This window comes from Centroberyx affinis, unplaced genomic scaffold (genome assembly GCF_046629955.1).
Source record: "Centroberyx affinis isolate AG114_WGS23_722 - 3 ecotype Tasmania unplaced genomic scaffold, CSIRO-AGI_Caff_v1 ptg004932l_1, whole genome shotgun sequence".
NCBI lineage: Eukaryota > Metazoa > Chordata > Actinopteri > Beryciformes > Berycidae > Centroberyx > Centroberyx affinis.
The window spans coordinates 142,605-161,068 of NW_027282424.1; the positions used below are offsets into that span (position 1 = coordinate 142,605).

General features: G+C 41.3%; 1 protein-coding gene and 1 long non-coding RNA gene across 2 annotated transcripts; both read left to right on the forward strand.

Moving 5' to 3' along the window:
• The first annotated feature begins 508 nt into the window (after nucleotides 1–508).
• lin54 (lin-54 DREAM MuvB core complex component) lies at nucleotides 509–12,022 on the forward strand. The gene is made up of 14 exons (XM_071545503.1): nucleotides 509–617; nucleotides 2,604–3,394; nucleotides 5,199–5,310; nucleotides 5,436–5,566; nucleotides 5,802–5,957; nucleotides 8,303–8,504; nucleotides 8,625–8,698; nucleotides 8,776–8,973; nucleotides 9,107–9,198; nucleotides 9,597–9,668; nucleotides 9,969–10,071; nucleotides 10,165–10,302; nucleotides 10,419–10,621; nucleotides 11,315–12,022. The coding sequence occupies exons 2-14, from the start codon at nucleotides 2,633–2,635 to the stop codon at nucleotides 11,514–11,516; spliced, it is 2,445 nt and encodes an 814-aa protein (XP_071401604.1). The 5' UTR covers nucleotides 509–617; nucleotides 2,604–2,632; the 3' UTR covers nucleotides 11,517–12,022.
• A 4,068-nt stretch (nucleotides 12,023–16,090) lies between these two features.
• Nucleotides 16,091–17,363, forward strand: LOC139666325 (uncharacterized). Its single transcript, XR_011696905.1, has 3 exons — nucleotides 16,091–16,320; nucleotides 16,929–16,989; nucleotides 17,223–17,363. It is a non-coding gene; the product is annotated as an uncharacterized lncRNA (long non-coding RNA).
• The last annotated feature ends 1,101 nt before the right edge of the window (nucleotides 17,364–18,464 follow it).

The following is an 18,464-nucleotide window of genomic DNA, read 5'->3' on the forward strand; positions in this document are numbered from 1 at the left end:
GACTAGGGGCTCACACCAAACTTATTGCTTGTTTTGTTTGTAAAAAGCAATTAAAATATCCCCAATTTTAAAATTAGATTACATCTATTGACAATGGAGATAAACTTTTTTTATGCAATTCACTTTATTCATTGTAATTTATTTATTTATTTGTTTGTGTATTCCTTTCGTTATTTTTATAGAACACATCTATTTATCCACGGTGCTTTCATTTTTATAACTTTTTGAGTAAAATTTGAATTAAAACATGACCTCTCTACATGCATGTTGATCTTAAGAAAATAAAATATACCAGAGATAATATTGGTGGAGCATAATGATAATTTGTTTTATTTATTTAGCACAGAGCACTATTTATTTATTTGTATGTTTGTTTACTCATTTAGATAAAGTAGCACAATGGTGGCTTATTTGGAAACGTACTGTAATGTTATGCAAGTCTGAATGTTATACCACGGTAGTGCACCTTTAAGGATTACGTAGCGGTGACGTCGAGTTAGGAGGTTGTGGCCGGGCTGTGAAATGTCAGGGAGGAATGGCGCTCGGCGCGGTATTTTGAACAATCGTCTTTTCCTTTGCCTGTTTTATCTGGAAACATTCCCCAGCACAAAAATCGGGTAAGCCTGATTGTGTGTTGACAAATTTGAGGCCTCAGTACACCGCAACCACGGGAAAGCAACACACGTAAGAATGTGTTAAATGTTTGGATAAAATGTAGTGCTAGCTAGCTAGTGTTAGCAAGCTCAGCAAGTTTGCTAGTACAGTTGTGCTGCCCGCTGGGCTGGCTTGATGAGGCTGGGGATGATAACGATGGTTAAGGTTAGTCGCAGAGGAAGAGCACAAGGGCCACAGGGCTCAGGTTATTCCCTGGAACTGATCCCTTACACCACTAAGTGTACTGAGCAAAAGTTGTGTCTTTTATATCAGCTAATGCATCAGCGCACTCGGTGTAATAACATAAGATCCAACATGCAACTTAACAGGTTAAGTACGGCCAGCTATTGTGTCCGCAACCGAAAAGGAAAAGCTGAACACGGACACGCTTATGGAGAGTTGTTTTCATGAGATGGTCATGCGACTGCTGCACGTTTTGTGGATGTTGTCTGAAATTATGACAACACCACTCAACTGTCACTTTTGCCGCTAGCTGGTATTTCCCTATGGTCCATCTGACGCTTGTCGGGTGTAGAAACAGATCCTGTTGACTTGACTGGAGCAAAACAAGAGATTTACCAAACGTAAAGTTACCTTAAAAACTACACATCCTTTCACCTTTGGCTGTGTCATTTGTAACTGGCAGGCCACGCTAACTTGCACCATAGCCCACTTCTAAAACAACCAAGCAAAAGCTATTCAGGTTGCTAGTTGAATCGATACGTGCAGTTAAGAGGTATAAAGTCGTGCTGTCAGCAGGCATATCCCAAGTGACAAAAAAGAAGGACTTATTAAAACCCGGCGTTGTTTACGTTGTCAGAGTCTGACAAGAGTTTGATACTTGCGAGTCATTTTCAGCTCTTTATTCTAATCTGCTCTGTTTCACAGTGAGTTGAGTTGGTATTTAGGTGTAGACTAAATAGGCTAAAGTTAAAGGCAATCCCTCATTCTCTATAGATCAATGTTAGCCGGAGAGCTAACTGAGCTGATGACGAGGTAAAAATGGCGGATCTTTCGAAATCCAACCCCGGCCTGAAATAGTAACGCAGCCAGCAAACAGCTTGTCGCTTTCTCTCACTCTTTGCCTCTGACCGCGACCAACTGCTTATTTTTTAGTGATTTTAGTGCAACTCGACACAATTCCCCCTGGTTATTTTTAACGAAAGACACGGAAGTAATAGTAGTGGTAGTTTAGTTTGTGTGGTGTGGAATGGACAGGGTTCATATGTGTTTCGGTGGGTTTATGTTGAGTGGAGTAGAGCAGGACAAAGATTTGCTCTGCCTGAGACGATCGGTGCGGCCTAGCTAACCCAGCATCAGCTGTCAGGCTCTGCCGAAATAAGTGGGATGCAAACGTAACACATCTACAAATCTCTTAATGAAATTGCATGCGATTCTTGAAACCTGGTTCATGGCGCCCCATAAAGTTATCTGATCTAAGGTAGCATTTGGGCAGTGTTGTTGTGAATGCATGGCTAACTAGTTAGCTCTAACTGCCTGGCTTGTTTGTTTATATCTATCTCTAAAGCATTTTGCCAGTTGATTGGATTTTCTAATGGGTAATTATTATGTTCATTTGTATATTATAATTATTTTATAGAATAATATAACTTGTTGGTTATTATATGTAACAACTAGGCTATGTGTCAGAGAATCCACATATTCTATATTCATTGTAACTACAAACGATATATGATATATTGTGTGCACAAGGCACTGTGATGCATTTTGATATGTATGGTACATTCAGTAAACAGGTAAACTGCGTACTGGCAACAACATCTGCAGTGTCATCTAAAACAGATTAGCATAAGCCTTTTAATGTGAAGAAATCAAAATGTTTTTATGTCTTCAATATACTTAACTGCATTGCATATCTTTCCCATTGAGCAATTTGTGTGTGACAGAACATACATTGGCAATTAAAAAAGTCTGTGTTGTTCTTTCAGCAGTAACTGAGAGCTGAGAGATTGCAAGCATGGATGTGGTGTCACCAGAGCTCAACAGTCTCCTTCCTGATGAGATCATGGACACCGAGGCCATAGTGATGGAGGACGTCCCTCCCTCGCAACCCGATGGCACCGCAGTCCCGTCAGAGCCCAGTGACGACACGCCCGTCCCAATGGAAACAGATACACCCATTGTTCCGGAAAATGTGAGCCTCTGTTCCGATGCCTCTTCAGCAGAGCACACCCAGGCTCTGACCACCTCCACCACCACAGACTCCACACTCAGTATCAGCTCTGCAAGCCAGCTTCCTCTCTCACTCTCCGGTGCATCATCATCCCTTCTCACCCTCAAACCGGCCCTGGCCACTTCCACAGCCACCACCAAAACTACAGATAGCTTGACTGGGACCAGTGTCACTACAAGTGGGTTACAGAAGCTCTCAGCTCCCTTTACCATCTCTGCCGCAAACCACCAGATCATCCTCAACAAGGTGGCCTCAGCTCAAGCCACTGAAGCAACAAAGTCTGCAGGCACTTCAGCCCAGGTTATCAAGCAGGACGGGCAAAAACTTTTGGTCACAGCAATAGGGAAGTCAGGGCAACCCATAGTGCTCCAGTTACCACACACAGGCAGCAAGCCTGGCATCGGGCAGGCTTCAGGAGACGCCAAGTCCCAAGCTCCTCAGTTTAAGGTGGTGACCATTGGGGGAAGGTCTGAGCTGAAGCCGGTGATGGGGAGCGCTGCCAGCCAGGTGCCCACACTGCAGGCCCAGCAGCTGAAGACTGTGCAGGTAAGAGATAGTGATTTTAACTTGTTCTATTGATTCTAAGCAAGTGAATTTTAATGTTATTTGATTTATTTTTGCAGGGCAGGCATACAATAATTTGCAAACAATTTCAACAAATATGTTGAAAATTGTGTAGTTCTACATGAAAAGCTTTAGTATTGTCAAGCACTGAAAGCATGTTAGTGAACTATGACTGTAATTCTTTGCAGCTGTGACACACATGGTATAGAGGGGTTTCAGGTGACATGAAGCACCCTCAGGCGGCCATATTGGAGTGGAGGGCTCTTGGGCAGCAACTATAAAGAACAGCTGATTGCATTTCTAAACTTGTGACTCAGCACTCTCAAGAGTATGGAATTGACACAGTTAATTTCTGTGCAGTTTTTAGCTGGGAATTGATCTTTTTTTTTGCTGATGCATCTGATTGATTTTTGTTTAGATAATGTCAGCTTTTTAGCTACCTAATCATAGTATCTGGTCAGCTAAATATCACTGTCTGGTTGTTAATGGATCTGAATTATACAATAGCTAATATAATATGGCTAGTTGCTTTGCTGAGTTCACTTGCCTGCTGGTTAACAAGCTAAGAAAGCCAAAACCAGCTCTCTTCTTAAGCTGCAACTCAGAGTTTGGAGCAGAGGCTATGGCTAAAGACAAGACAGTTTCCCATGTCACAGAAATATACAGAAATATTTGGAAGCAATGTAGCAACATCACCAAATGTACCTACAGCCACACAATATCTGTCTGTTGCAGATATTTCTCTTTTTCTAGCCTGGTTGTTATATATTTAGCCATCATTTGTCCACAGCTACTTCTCCATTGGACTCCCATGTAGGCAGCAGGCTGTGGTTGCTAGGAGATTTGTGAAACAACTACAAAACCTCTATTGGTCAAACAGTGGAGTTGCACTAGTAGTGTCATACTGATTACAGAGGCAAAATTAGAAATGTTGAGGAAGTAACCTGTTTGTAATTGGCTGTAAGCTAATGTTGCAGTCGTAAGTTAGTCGTATGCTAGCCTCATCAGCTTATAATCGAGTAAGAGACTTTTGAGAGAATAGATGAGATACTGAGCTCGCTAAATGAAATGTAAAAAAGAATACATCCAAAATATAGCTATAGCTATGGTCTACTTTTATATACACACACAAGAGATGGGCAGTCAAGTCAATGATTAGTTAAATTGAGCAATAATGAATATCTCATATTTTTAATAGAACAGAATTTTAATCATTAATATTATTTAACCATAAGTAAAATTAAATGTTAAGCACCCTTAATATTTATGTAAATACTATGCTATTACCTGTGCCGTAAGTCTGTCTTTTAGTGTTTTTTATTTATTTATTTATTTTTTGTTTGTTTGTCTTTTGTTTTTTGGAGATGTTATATACTTTTGGATTATTCTCTCCTGAAATATCAAGTACACACTATAAATAGTCATATAAGACAGGAGATTTGAATTATACACTGTAGTTTAAATACAGTAAACCATCAGGCAATCCTTACTGTCATATGAGTTCTTTAGGTCCACCCTTGAATATTCCAAAATTTTCTGGAAATTGAAATACTTGTGGGTTGGACAAAAAACAATAAAACAAAAACGTGCACTAAAAAACCCAAAACGTGGTCATAGTGGCAGTATTTTGAGACTCATCGAGGATTCACTTAGTCAGGAGCCATGCTTACATTAGTTTCTTTAAACACTTTTCACGCACATTTCATGTATTAGCATCAAGGTGTGAATGTAGGAATATGTGTCCTATATTTATGCAGATTAATTTTATTTAATAATATCTCCACAGATCGCTAAGAAAACACAGGTTTCCTCAGCAGCGCCAATCAAGTTCATCATCACTAAAACGGTTAACAGCAAAGGACTAACTGCTCAGACATCAGTATCTCCTGTTATTGCAGGTAACTGTATTTGCATAATTTTCATAGTGTGCACTGACATCTTTTTGTCTGTAAAGTGAATTGTTAAGATCACATTATTTTTGTTGTCCTGTTAATAAATAAATCTTTGTGCCATCTGCTCTCAGGACGGGTCCTAACACAGAATACCCCAGTGATGCCCCCAAGGACCATTACTCTAACTGAGCCCCTCAACAGTAGCATTCAAAGTCTCTCCAGCAAAAAGATTGCTATTTCGCCCCTCAAGAGTCCCAGCAAGGTAAGTTCCACACACTATTCCTCATTTAACCAATACATCTTTAAATCTTGATTGTTTGAAAACTATATCGGCAAGAACCGCCTGCTTCATGCATCACGGCATCCAAAATGAATCCATGAAGTATTTTGTTGGATTGGGGTGAATTGGTCACCTTACTGTACATATAAAGAGTTTTTTTTTTTAATTGACCATACATAACTGACCACACTGCACTCTCCCTGTTTGTCTCTGCCAGCTGACTGTGGTGTCGGTGGCTTCCCAGACCCCCAACGCCCCTCAGAAGTCGGTGGCACTGCCTGTCAATGTAGCCCTTGGCCAGCAGATCCTTACAGTGCAACAGTCCACATCTGGGTCCCCAGCCAAGGTGGTCTCTAGCCAAGCCACAGCACAGGTAAGGTTACACAGGTTTCTGTAGCAAAGGCATTGTCTGGTGTACAAATGTGTCATTGAAAGTGTTGAGACCTTAAACAGGTCAGACTTGCCAACCTGTACGCGTTTTGCTTGCTATTCTTTTTTTAACCTAACTGATAAAAAATGTAGCTGAGGCATGAAGATGGGGTGATTGACAACTGGCTTCTTCTCTGTCATATTTTGCAATACGCACCAGCAGCCAGTTGCACCAGCTGAACGTAAGCTCTATCGTAAGTTAGGGTAAAGTCTACACTAACTGTTACGTTGAAACTAGTTAGTTTGACCCTAAAGCTGTGTCTTTGTTTAGTTGCACCATGAGACTTAAGGTACATCTTAACTAGTAGAGCATAAACGGACCACTAGCCAAAACATTGTCGCAGACAGTGACGTTTTCCCCTGCCGTACTGTTAATATAGAACCTGTTAATATAGAACCTCCTTGGGCCGCACCTAGAGCTAAAATCAATGACTATCATTTAACCATGGCTACGCGATAGCAACAGAAAAAGATTAGAAACCTTGGAAATTTGCAAACGTCTACAAACACATCAACAAATGGGTATGTTATCGAGTATAAAGTAGGCTGTAAGGATTCATGTTAGTTTGCCTCCTATACCCTATACCAGTCATCTAGCCTAGTAGCCTACAATTAGGCTAGAATTAATATAGACAACAAGTGACATCAAGCAGTTTAACCGTTATTTTCAACTGAACAAAAGTTAGGCATTTCCCCCTCATTAACCATTATTGATGGCTAAAGAAAGTTGTAGATTTGTTATTCGTCAGTTCAGTGATCTAAACTCATGTCCAAGATATAAGTCAGTGGTTCCTCCTGCCCCCCCCCCTGCAGTGTTGTCGCTCTCCATACTACCTGAATGTCTGGAGCATCTCTCCTTAGCAAGTGAAGTGCATTGAAGTGGAGCAATTTACACATCGGGAATGTAGCTTGTTACATCATCTGGGAGACTGAAATGTTCGGATTATTAAAATATGCATGACAGACATGTGGAAACTTTATGAAATCGCTGTATAAAGTACGTATTCTGCATAGATGAATACAAATAATCACCCCAAGTGTCTATAATACTCTATGATACTGGCTAACACCCAAGTCTGAACGCAACACCGGGGAAGCCTATAAAATGTAGCCTAATTTAGGCTCTGATGCTGTGTGCGTATCTCTGCTCAGGGAAAACAAAATCAAAATCATCATACTGTTCAAAAGGATGTAATCCGTCACGGAGGACACATTGCTGACATAATCCGCCCTGGATTTGTCCCTCCTGCTCCTCTATCAAGTTAAAAGTCTGTCAAATTGATGCGCCGTGCCAACTGTTATTTTATGGAGGACTTTACACCTAGTAGGTGTTGCTAGTTTACACCTAGCAACTGGCTGCTGTAGTTGGGGGAGGTGGAGCTGGTTGAGCCTGGATAGTTATAAGGGTTGGAGGGGTTCCAGCTAAGAAGGAGAAGCTTTTTTAAGGCCCATAACAAAATACATTGAGTTGAATACAGGGGACAACAACAAACCAAATAGGGAATGAATAAATTAGTTCATCCCTCCAGTATATCTTTTGTCCTAGAACATTCTTAGGCTAGATTAAAGTGAAAATCTGACACAGTCTGCCTTTAAGTTCCCTTTACTCGCATCATGTGATGCCCGCATAATAACATGTTCCTCCTTGTTCGCAATGTTGCTTTTGGTCAGCAGATGTCGTGGTTGGACACTGTTCAACATGGCTTTGCTCTCAATGAAAATAAACGCATGTATAATGGAATTTTTAATGTTTTTTCTGGGGTTTATAGTCATGACAGGGACTCTTTTGTCAGGGCGGCCCGCACTGACTATAAAGTGCTACAGGAATCCCTGGTATGGCAATCTCTGAGCCAATAAAAACAAGCAAACTGGAAAAGGTCTCTGGTTATGAGGCATAGACCAGGCAAAAGCTCAACAAATTTTTGGTGATCCTTGACATCCTTTACAGTGATTTGTTAAGCTATTCTCTGGGAGGTGCTGCAGAAAGCCACAAAATGTATTCAGGTCCTTTGTCCCGCATGCCTTCACTTCTTCTCTAATCCCTGAATCTTTAACCTGCCACCAGAAACTGCATATTTTCACATGTACTGAATGTCTTGTGTGTTGTAATTGTGTTGTTTACTGCGGTGAAGCTAAATGACAATATTTTCACACATGGACAAAAAAGTTTCTTCACTCTATTCACAAGTTGGTATATTTATGTTACATACTACTGACTGTAGTATGTGTGTTATTATTCTCTCATTCTGACTTCATGCTCCGTCTCTGCTTATACCTGAACTTTTTCAGACTATAAAACCAGTGCAGTCAATGGCTGTGGGAGGTGTCACTGGCTCCCAGTACAAGACCATCATCCCCCTGGCCACCCAGCCCAACGTGCAGCAGATTCAGGTGCCAGGCAGCAGGTTCCACTACGTCCGGCTGGTCACAGCAACCACAGGCAGCAGCACAGGACAGACCGGTGGTCCCAGCACCAGCTCCATACAAACAGGTCACATATGCACAGACCTCTCCACAGTAACGGTTGCCTTTGTCTTGCCAAATATGATAACTATAAATATGACAATAATGCTTATTGTCATTGACAACTCATGATGCTTATGTCCTACAGCTAAACCTATGGTGGTCAATACAGGAGCAATGAGGATGTCTGTCCCAATCGTCCCAGCACAAACCATGAAACAGGTGACTTGGTTATTAATCAAATATTGTCCGCACTAATTCAAACAGAGCACTTTGTAACATGAGTATTTCCTCATCAGGTGGTGCCTAAGCCCCTGACATCAGCAGCCCAGGTAGTGACGACTACTCAGACCCAGCAACGCCTGATCATGCCTGCAACTCCGCTACCCCAGATCCAGCCCAACTTCACCAATCTCCCTCCTGGCACTGTGCTCGCACCAGCTCCTGGGGGCGGGAACGTGGGTTATGCAGTTGTGCCAGCACAATATGTCACACAGGTTAGTGGTGTTGTGGTTGTATTGAATATACAATGTTAATGGTTCTTGATAGTTACTGTGTGCAAAAGGAGTTTGATTCACTATGATATTCCTGTGTCTACCTTAACTGTTGCTTTCTTTGTCCCTCCTGTAGCTCCAGCAGTCACCGTTTGTGACCCTGGCCAGCAGCTCTGGTTTCCCCGCTTCCTCTAGTATCCAGACTCAGGCCAGACTGCCACTCAATGGGTAAGGAGGCACATACAGACATTTAGATAGTAACCATGAAGTCTGTTTACCTACGAACAACAAAATATGGGCAATCGTGATTTCTTTTGGGCGCAGAATGTTTTGGCTGTTTTTCCTGAGCTTTAATGCCACAAACATTCATGTAAATAAATTTAAAATGAATTTATGTTTATTGTTTGTATTGCACAATACCTGTCGTAAACATATACAGAATACCTGCTCTGAGCTTTAAAAAAATACCACTATCAAACACTGAAAAAAGGTATTATAAAAAGTATTACAAACGTTTTGTAAAAGTAAAAGCTAATGAGAAAATCCCAAACTATAATAACCCTGTTGATTGGTAGATGGGCTATGATTTCAGTTTGATCTGAATGATATTATCCACTGGCTCACAGCTTGTCAACGGCAGAAACAACCACAAGACCAAGGAAACCATGCAACTGCACCAAGTCACAGTGTCTTAAGCTGTAAGTATAACTGTGGGTTGAGATGGTTTATTTTTGTCTTTACCAGTGTTATATTCAGTTGACAAACTTGTCTATAAATGAAGCCTGACCTGATGAATGTACATTCTGTTTATAGAATATGTATTGTATCAACTACTGGCAACATGTTTTTTGTTCTTAATTTCAGTAAACCCTCCTGTGTGTGTGTGTGTGTGTGTATATTTTTCCCCCTCTGTTTAGATAGGGAGATACAGATACTAGGATGCCAAGTCTGGCACATTCAGGCAGTTGTAATAGGTGGAGCTCTGTTGTTTTTTCCAGATACTGTGACTGCTTTGCAAATGGAGAGTTCTGCAATAACTGCAATTGCAATAATTGCTTCAATAACCTGGAACATGAAACAGAACGACTTAAAGCCATTAAGGTGAGGTCGAACTTTGGTGGGCGAGTTGTGTTATTGGACTGAATTGCTTCATGTTGGACAGGTGAAACAGTGAAAATGACTCTGTTTTCATAGACGTGTCTGGACCGGAATCCAGAGGCCTTCAAACCTAAAATTGGCAAAGGCAAAGAGGGAGAGTCGGACCGTCGACACAGCAAAGGCTGCAACTGCAAACGGTCGGGCTGCCTGAAGAACTACTGCGAGTGCTACGAGGTGCGTTTTCCCTTTCCCAGGGTATCTCCGGTAGCTGTATTAATGTAACTTTGTTCATATTGACACAATGGACTGTTTTGATGCAACCTGATGTCTTCTCTCCCTTCACATTGAAGGCAAAGATCATGTGCTCGTCCATTTGTAAGTGTATCGGCTGCAAGAACTTTGAGGAGAGCCCGGAGAGGAAGACGTTGATGCACTTGGCTGATGCAGCAGAAGTTAGAGTACAGCAGCAGACTGCAGCCAAGACCAAGCTGTCTTCACAAATCTCAGACCTGCTTATGCGGACCACACCTGTCATTTCAAGTGGAGGCGGGAGGTAATACTTTTCTCTGGGATATTAAATTAGTGTGAGCATTTTGAAGCTTAACCGTGTGAATGACCTCTGTGTGCTATGGACAAGTTAAGTGTGAAGTCTCTGAGGGATGAGTCTGAAATGAATGTGTAGATGGGAATCACTAGTGTGATGTGATCACCTTTAAAATGTAATCCTGTTTTGTAATTAAAGCACGTTGAAATCTTTACCCTTTAAGTTTAACTGAGGTGATTGACCACATATGACAGCTGCAGAATGCTGGAGGGAAAGGAGGGAAGGCCTAAACATGCCAAGACCAAATCAACACAAACAGCCTCTCAGCCTGTTACTCTGGAACGGCACCTGAAAGAAAAAAACAGTCCTTCACATAGAAACATACTCACAGTAGACAAGGTAGAGTGAGTGCTAGACATAAAAGATCAGACTTGCATTAGGAAAAATAACCACATTTTTAATTTAAGATATTTAAATCAAATATAATTTTGTTTTAAAGGGCACCATTGTTCACAAGTCCCTAATCTTAAGGCCTAGTCAAATCGGAAGTAATTTGAGGATGGGTTCCAAGTCAAGCACAATTTTAGTGCAATTCAAGTGCAAGTGGCCAATTGGAGTCTCCACCTCTGGTTATGGATGATGATGGTTGATGATAGAGGATGATGCATTTTCTTCCTAATGCCTTATTTCCTTCCGCTGCAGGCTGCCTTATACGTTTGTGACGAAGGAGGTGCTTGAAGCGACATGCGAGTGTCTGCTGGAACAGGCCAAGCAGGCGGAGCAGACTCACCAGCCTCAGGCCCAAGCGGAGAGGATGATCCTGGAGGAGTTCGGACACTGTCTCATGAGGATAATCAGCTCCGCGGGGAAAGCCAAAACAGACTGTGCCTCCATCAACTGCTAGGCCAGGCACTGGCTCTCTCCACATACCACCCACCCTTAGAGAGCCAGCTTGGGGGCTGAGGGGAATGGATATATCTGCGCTCTGTCTCAGACCCCTCGGGCTTATCTCCCGCGGGGACAAAGGTCGTCTCCCTCGTCAAAAGGCGGAACAGTGGCCAGAGAGCAGATAGCTTGCGCTGCCTTGGCCAAGCTATAACCAGCTGGAATTGGAAAAACAGAACAGTCCTGTGCACTGGTCACCTACTTTGTAAGCAAAAAAAATATTGAAGGACGAATGGACAGAGCCAAAACGTCTCTGATGGAATCACCTTCAACATTTTCATCAAGCTGGTTCACATGGCTGTGGTTCACGACGACTCTGGACAGAACTGAGCAGGGTAGTGTTGAGCGGGAATCTAGGGGTAGGTTTACCTCTTAGCCTTAGCTTCACTTTTAATCGCCATGTGCAAGTAAATGTACAGGAATTGACAGGGCACTGCAAGGCCGTATCAATCAAGCCCCCACCCTCCACCCTCCACCCTCCACCCTCCATCCTCCATCCCCAACTCTTATTTTTCTGAACTGAGATTTTCACTCAAAAAATGCCTGTACTCCCATTTTTATGTAATCAGTATATCTGTGCTTACAGTAGGCATACAAAACATTTATCTTTTGATATTTATTTTGACAAGTATTTGTAATCATTGTGAGCGCTAATAATGTGTGGCTTATAGTGCTTCAAACTGTTTATTATTAATCTAGGCTAGGCTAAAGCGTTTCATACATGAAAATGAGTAGAGGCAACATTAGGCTTAATCCAAAAGGCAATTATTAGATGAACACACACAGATGATGCATTATGCAGAGAGCTTCCACCGTACAGCACTGCTCAGAACAGTTGGAACATGGCTGGATTGGCAGAGCTACATGTATTTTGGAAAGTATCTGCTGGTGCTAATAGCCTAGTTATGATCTGTTTGCTTAGTCACATGGTTATTGTACATTAACAAGACTAGAGTCTAACAGCCCCGCGACATTGAATTTAGCGGAAGCATCCCTGCCAGGAATTGAACACAGGTCTCCTGATTGAGAGTCTGCATTCTAACTCTGACATTGCGATCCTTAGAGCTCCTGCTGTCGCGGGGCCGTAAACTGAAAAATTACTTAAATGACTCGTTAAGTGATGTTTCTGACACTCGTTCCTAACGAGCGAGCGAGAGAATGGAACGCGAGAGCGTGCAGAAAATTGTCCTTAACCTGATCCGTCCACGCTGGTCCGATGTCGCTAGGGTACAAAATGAAAGCCAATCAGGGAGCGTAGCCCATTCATTGTGAAGCTAGTTGGCAAAGTTAACAAGTTCATTGAGCTTACTTGAAATCCCCCAAACTTAGGCAGTTGCCACCCATTCAGTTTCTTCAACACATCTTTGTAGACTGGATGCTGTGTGTCGTACAGAATCCACTACTCTGTGCCGATGTGACGAGACGTTCCTCGTTATGTTGATGTGGGAATAGAGCAGCAACACGCAGAACGTGGGATATCAACCAATGAAAACAGTTTGGATGTGGGGCAAGGTGGAAAAAGTTTGCACAAATGGAGACACAGTGACAGATTTTTCACTAGAGTGAGACATTGCTCGCTGTATTCGCCGACACGCAGTTTGGCTAGGACAGGATGATGGAAATGGATGCTCGCGATTCACTTTTCGCTCGCTCCCTTGCTCGCATCGCTTTATGTTAGGAACAGGTGTGACTGTAATGTACAGGTCAGAAAATATGCAAAAAATTATGCCTACAAGAAAATTGCACTCAAAGTGGCTCAAGATCCTTTCTCTTAATTTTTCCGGTAAATGCTCAGTAAAGGTTCAACTCAACCTGCACCTGGGACAAACAGTTTGATTGTAAACTCAGAGTTCAAGGTGCTGCACTGGCAGCTTGCGTACAGTGTTCTGTCACTTAGGCTTTATCACAGAGTAGCATGCAACCTAATTCAAAAAGGATCCCAGTAAGTTACAGCAGATCTAATGATAAAATCTTTTTTTTTTTTTTTTTTTTTTAAGCATTTGGCTAACTTTCATCAATGAAATTCACAAGGGGTGCACCGATTAAAAAAAAATTTCCACATCAAGTACATACTCATATCAGTACTTGCCAATATCAAGTACTGATATGAGTACTTCGCATTATATACCACCATGCAGCTTCTTCAACAAAACAATATTTAATAACCAGATCAGTGTCTGCTCTCCAGTTGGCTGTTGGCTTGTCCTCTTTGCAGCCGTAGCTGGCTGAAAATTTTCGTATGCCTTCCCATGCTGACTTTTAAGTTGTTAGATTAGGTTGCTGGTGTTAATGATTTCACATTCTCTCCTCCTCTCTTCAGAGTAGCACCACAAACCTTGCAGTCTGCAGATTTATCATGGTAAAATACTCCCAAATTGCTGACATTTTGGTATTTTAGACCAATTTTAGATTGAGTTCTAATGACCTTTGCTGCTCCTCTACCCTAACCCCCACCCACCCCCACCCCCACCTTTGCTGTCACTCTCCACTGTATTCTGTCAGATAATGCAGAAATGCCTTAAAAATAATTCTAAAACAGACTGGGATAATTATTTTATATGCTCTGGGACTGGGATTGCAAATATTTTTGCAAATATGTTTTTCTGTTTAGAGGTTTGGCGGGAAAGAGTTGTGTAAGCATTACATTACCATGTATGTTCACATTTTGAATTTGTTTCTGTTTTCACATTTTGTAGTCGACCAAACAATGGTTTTAACTGCGTATTGCTCATTCATACAATAACTTGTTTTAAATGAACTTCTGATGATACTGAATGCAAAGGAGTGACAGTTGGTCGATATTCCAGTTATGTGGATCACAGGATCTTGATGTCCGTCCACAGCAGCTCCGTGTAACCCCTAAAGAGTGCAAATACCACATCACACAAAGTACCGATACTGAAAAAGTACCATGGTACCCAATTTGAGAAATGGTACTGTTTTGTACTATTTCTCATATTTGCTTTTGTGAACTTGTGCATAAATTGACTCTTACAGGCGTTAATCCTTGTGAAAACGTATTTGTACAAATGAAGTTTGCTCTGCATTTCAGTAGAAAATCACACTGTAGCACTGCTCCGTTCACACAGCCCGGCTGTCTTGGTGGCGGCCTGCCTGAATAGGGGAAGTGGTGTGACAACAAAATGTCTTACAGGAAACACTCTTTGTAGTTTCCTTTTCCTGTATTCTCAAAGGCAACCTGGTGGGGAAAAATGATGTAAAACAATGTCTGCTTGTATAATTATTGCATTTCAAACAACTTTTAAGTCTTATGTGATTTAGATTAGGCCATTTCATTGTTTCAGGGGGGAGGTTGTGATTTTTGATTCAGAACCATGATCTCTGGTATCGGTACCAAGACACAGTTTTGGTGTTGTGACAACACTACTCCAGTTATAGATTGTTACACCTCACTTCAGAATTATAGATTGTAAATTGTAATTGTAAATTGCTTGCTGTAACAGCTATTGTTTTAAAACAAAGTCAAGGATCAAACTCCAAATTCCTGTCCGCCGTTTTGTATCACAGATTTAGGTATTAACATTTTATCACCTATGATTTTGTTCCTGATTTGAATTTGTGTTGGTGTGAGTTGTGATTAAGCCTCTTGTTGCTAAGATTTTATCACCCTTTGATATAATAATGCAATGTCATCACACTTAGAAAGGTTTTGGACTATACTGTGCTGGTCAGTGTTCGCATCCTTTTCCAATTTTGTTGATCATTATTTGTTAAAACATGAGGTGAACTTTTAAACACATTTGAATATGACCGTTTCATTATTTTGTCTACTGACATTACAGAACAAAAAAATATATATACTAATTTTAAAAGAAAGGAAATTGCGAAAAGCAGTTCATTGTTGGCATTATTGGGCGCATTATTGGCCCAGAGGACATCAGTAACAAAGTCCTAATGGCTTATCCATATATTGTTCAGGGTTTAGTTGATTTGCACACACATATAAATGATAAAGTACTTTAAAAACTGATGAGCCAAAGAAACCCTGAGTGGCTTATAAAAATGATCACCCCATCAGTGAGAAGGCAGAAGTTACCCGGGCAACAGAAAACAAATGCAGTCAAGCCAATTCCACCACTGATGGATTGTACAATATGTTTTCTTTGTGTTTGTCTGAATGCCTACGTGTCTCCTTCTTTTCTGTGGGATCATTTTCTCCTCTCCGTTTCTCAACAGGATTATTCTCAAAGTATTCCACATTTACGGAAAACAAACTAAAACTGTTTATTTCAAGGACTTTTCTCATTTGATCTGAGTGATAGGCTAAATCAATAACAATGATAAGCGTCAATATGCTAGTTTGCACTTTATATATACATCTTCCAAAAGTCATGATCATAAAAATCACTGTTTTGTCTCTCATTGCAGTTAAGGTCATCTATGTGGTGTTATGGGCAGTAGGGCTAAAAAAAAAAAAAAAAAATAGGTGGGAGCTGATGACGACATCCGGTTTTGCGACTTGGCTAGGAAGTATATTAGTGATGAGTTCCGGAGCAGCTTGCAGAGGTCGGGGTGGGAGCAGAGCAGAGCGAGGAAATGTGCTTCTGGAAATGAATACAATTTTTTTGACAAAAAAGCATTAACAAAACGCATGCTTTGCGCAGCTTCGACGAACTGGAATCGACATGGTCACCTGAAGGTGCGACGCGAGCAGCCCGCCGTGGAGGATGCTAACGAAGGACGCTAGCTCGCTAGATGAACTGCTAGCATGTTTCCACGTGGCTGCTCGTCTGGATAACTAGGTGGGTTGTGAATGAAATCAACTGTAATATGTTTCTGGTGGTGATGTGCTGTAGACTGCGTGAGTAGCCTGCTCGGGGACACTTGATACAGCCACCGTACCGCACGACGGTACACGTGTTTAGCGGTAACGTTAACGTAGCCCCGATACAGGCTGCACGCTAAACTCAATTGAAAAATCTGGCTATTAAGTCTGACCTCGCCTATCGACAAAGATCCATAGTTGGTAGAACGTGACTTAAGACTTTTTCTGAAACATAAGGAGCCATTCTTCAATTCGGCGTACATTCAATACTCCAAGCAACGCTTATTTTAATGAAACTAACTGTTTTGTCTTCCACCGAAACACGCCGTGGTGGGCGGTAGCGGCGGGAGATCAAGTATCGTAAATATAAATGGCCATTTGGATAATGTTTGTATAATTGAATAGCAATGCATGATGAATAGCAAAACCCTGTTCAGATCATGAGCCACAATGATTTGTTAATTGTACTGAGCTGCATAGAAAGCTGGTTTTCTGACTATCTGATTATTAACAGGTGAAGTCAAAGACAACGCCTTAATGCTGTTTTATAGGTTTAGCTCCTCTAACCTTTCCTCACTTTGACAGATGAATTGAAGACGAGGGCTGGAGTAAAAGGGGACACGCACCTGGCTGTGTGGACACGCATGTACGTATTTCGGTTGTTATTTATTTAGTGGATGACTGTCCCAATGATTATATCAATCACTACCCATCTGACCCATTCATGTGTTTGGGAGAGATTAGGCCTGAGTTTATCTGAGGGTGCTGTCATCCATATTCCCACTTCAGTTTGCTACTGTCAAGTGTAATTCAAATTTGATTGTGATTTGTTAGGAGTCTATTCACCTTACTTTAATATCTTCTTTATTCCTCCTCCAGGTTCCTCCAGGTGAAGTACACGCTGAACTCGGAGACTGTCTAACATTGAGCTGCCATATTGCACTTGACTTGTGTTTTTTTATTTTAATGTATGACTTAATCATTCATAACTTGGTGTGCATTTGTAAATAAATAAAATCTGTGGAATATAAAGCTGTTATGAGTGTTTGTCTTTTTTTTTTTATCAGAAGCTTTGAGATATTCAGAATCTAGAAAGGGATTGTGTGATGGTTTTTGTGGGGAAAAGATGTTTTTGTATCAAGTTACTATCTTCTCAGTCACCTGAAATCCTAATGACAAGAGCAGTCCCAAAGATGCATGTAGTTCTTAATTTATAGTGGGATTGCTTAAATTTACTCCTGATTTCACTCCCTGGAAGATATTGGAATGAGTTAAATGTACAAGAATAACCTCTGGTCAGATTTCACATATTTTCTCATGTTACCTCTCCTACATTATGTAATTCTGTATTATATTGGAACTAGAAATCTCGGTGTTCCTTGGGGCAGGGGAATCATACTAAATGGGGGCCAGTGTATGTATTTGGAGGTCCTTGGTATGAAAAAGGTTTAGGGACCACAGTATTATCGCGCAGTGGTTCTCAACCTGGGGGTCGTGAGATGTTTTGTGGAATAGGAAAGCAAAATTATGTCAATTTTTTCTGATTTCTTTGTCTTATTTTTGCTTTTTTTTTCTTGTGAAATACTGAATAGTTTTAATCCTCTAGGCCTCCTCTAATCAAATGAAACGACCTGAAAAGGGGAAATCATTCTTTGGTTGAACTGTTTACCATATACAGCCTGTGCTGGCTTCGTTTTATGGGGTCACGAGCCAAAATGTTTGAGAACCACTGTTACAGCATACTGGGAAAAAACATGGTCTTCAACCCTTCATATGAAAATCTTGGGGACTCTCTAATTTGTAACAGTTTGAGGGTGTCTAATATGAAAACGTTTGTGAACCACTGCACTATAGCATGCTGTAAAGGCGTGGTCTAATGTGTATTTATTTCGGGGACCTTGACATGGAAATAAAGCTGGGAACCACTGCAGGACAGCGAAGCATGCTGTGCACCGCGAGACCAGATTTACTTACGTCACATTTGCATATGAACAAGTTTGTGAATGCGCGCTAGCCTGCTGTAAGCGCGTGCTTTAATTTATATCAATTCGAGGGTGTGAAAATGTTGGCGAACCGCTACACTTTAAACCCCCTTGGCCGTTATATGCAACGTCCGCCCGA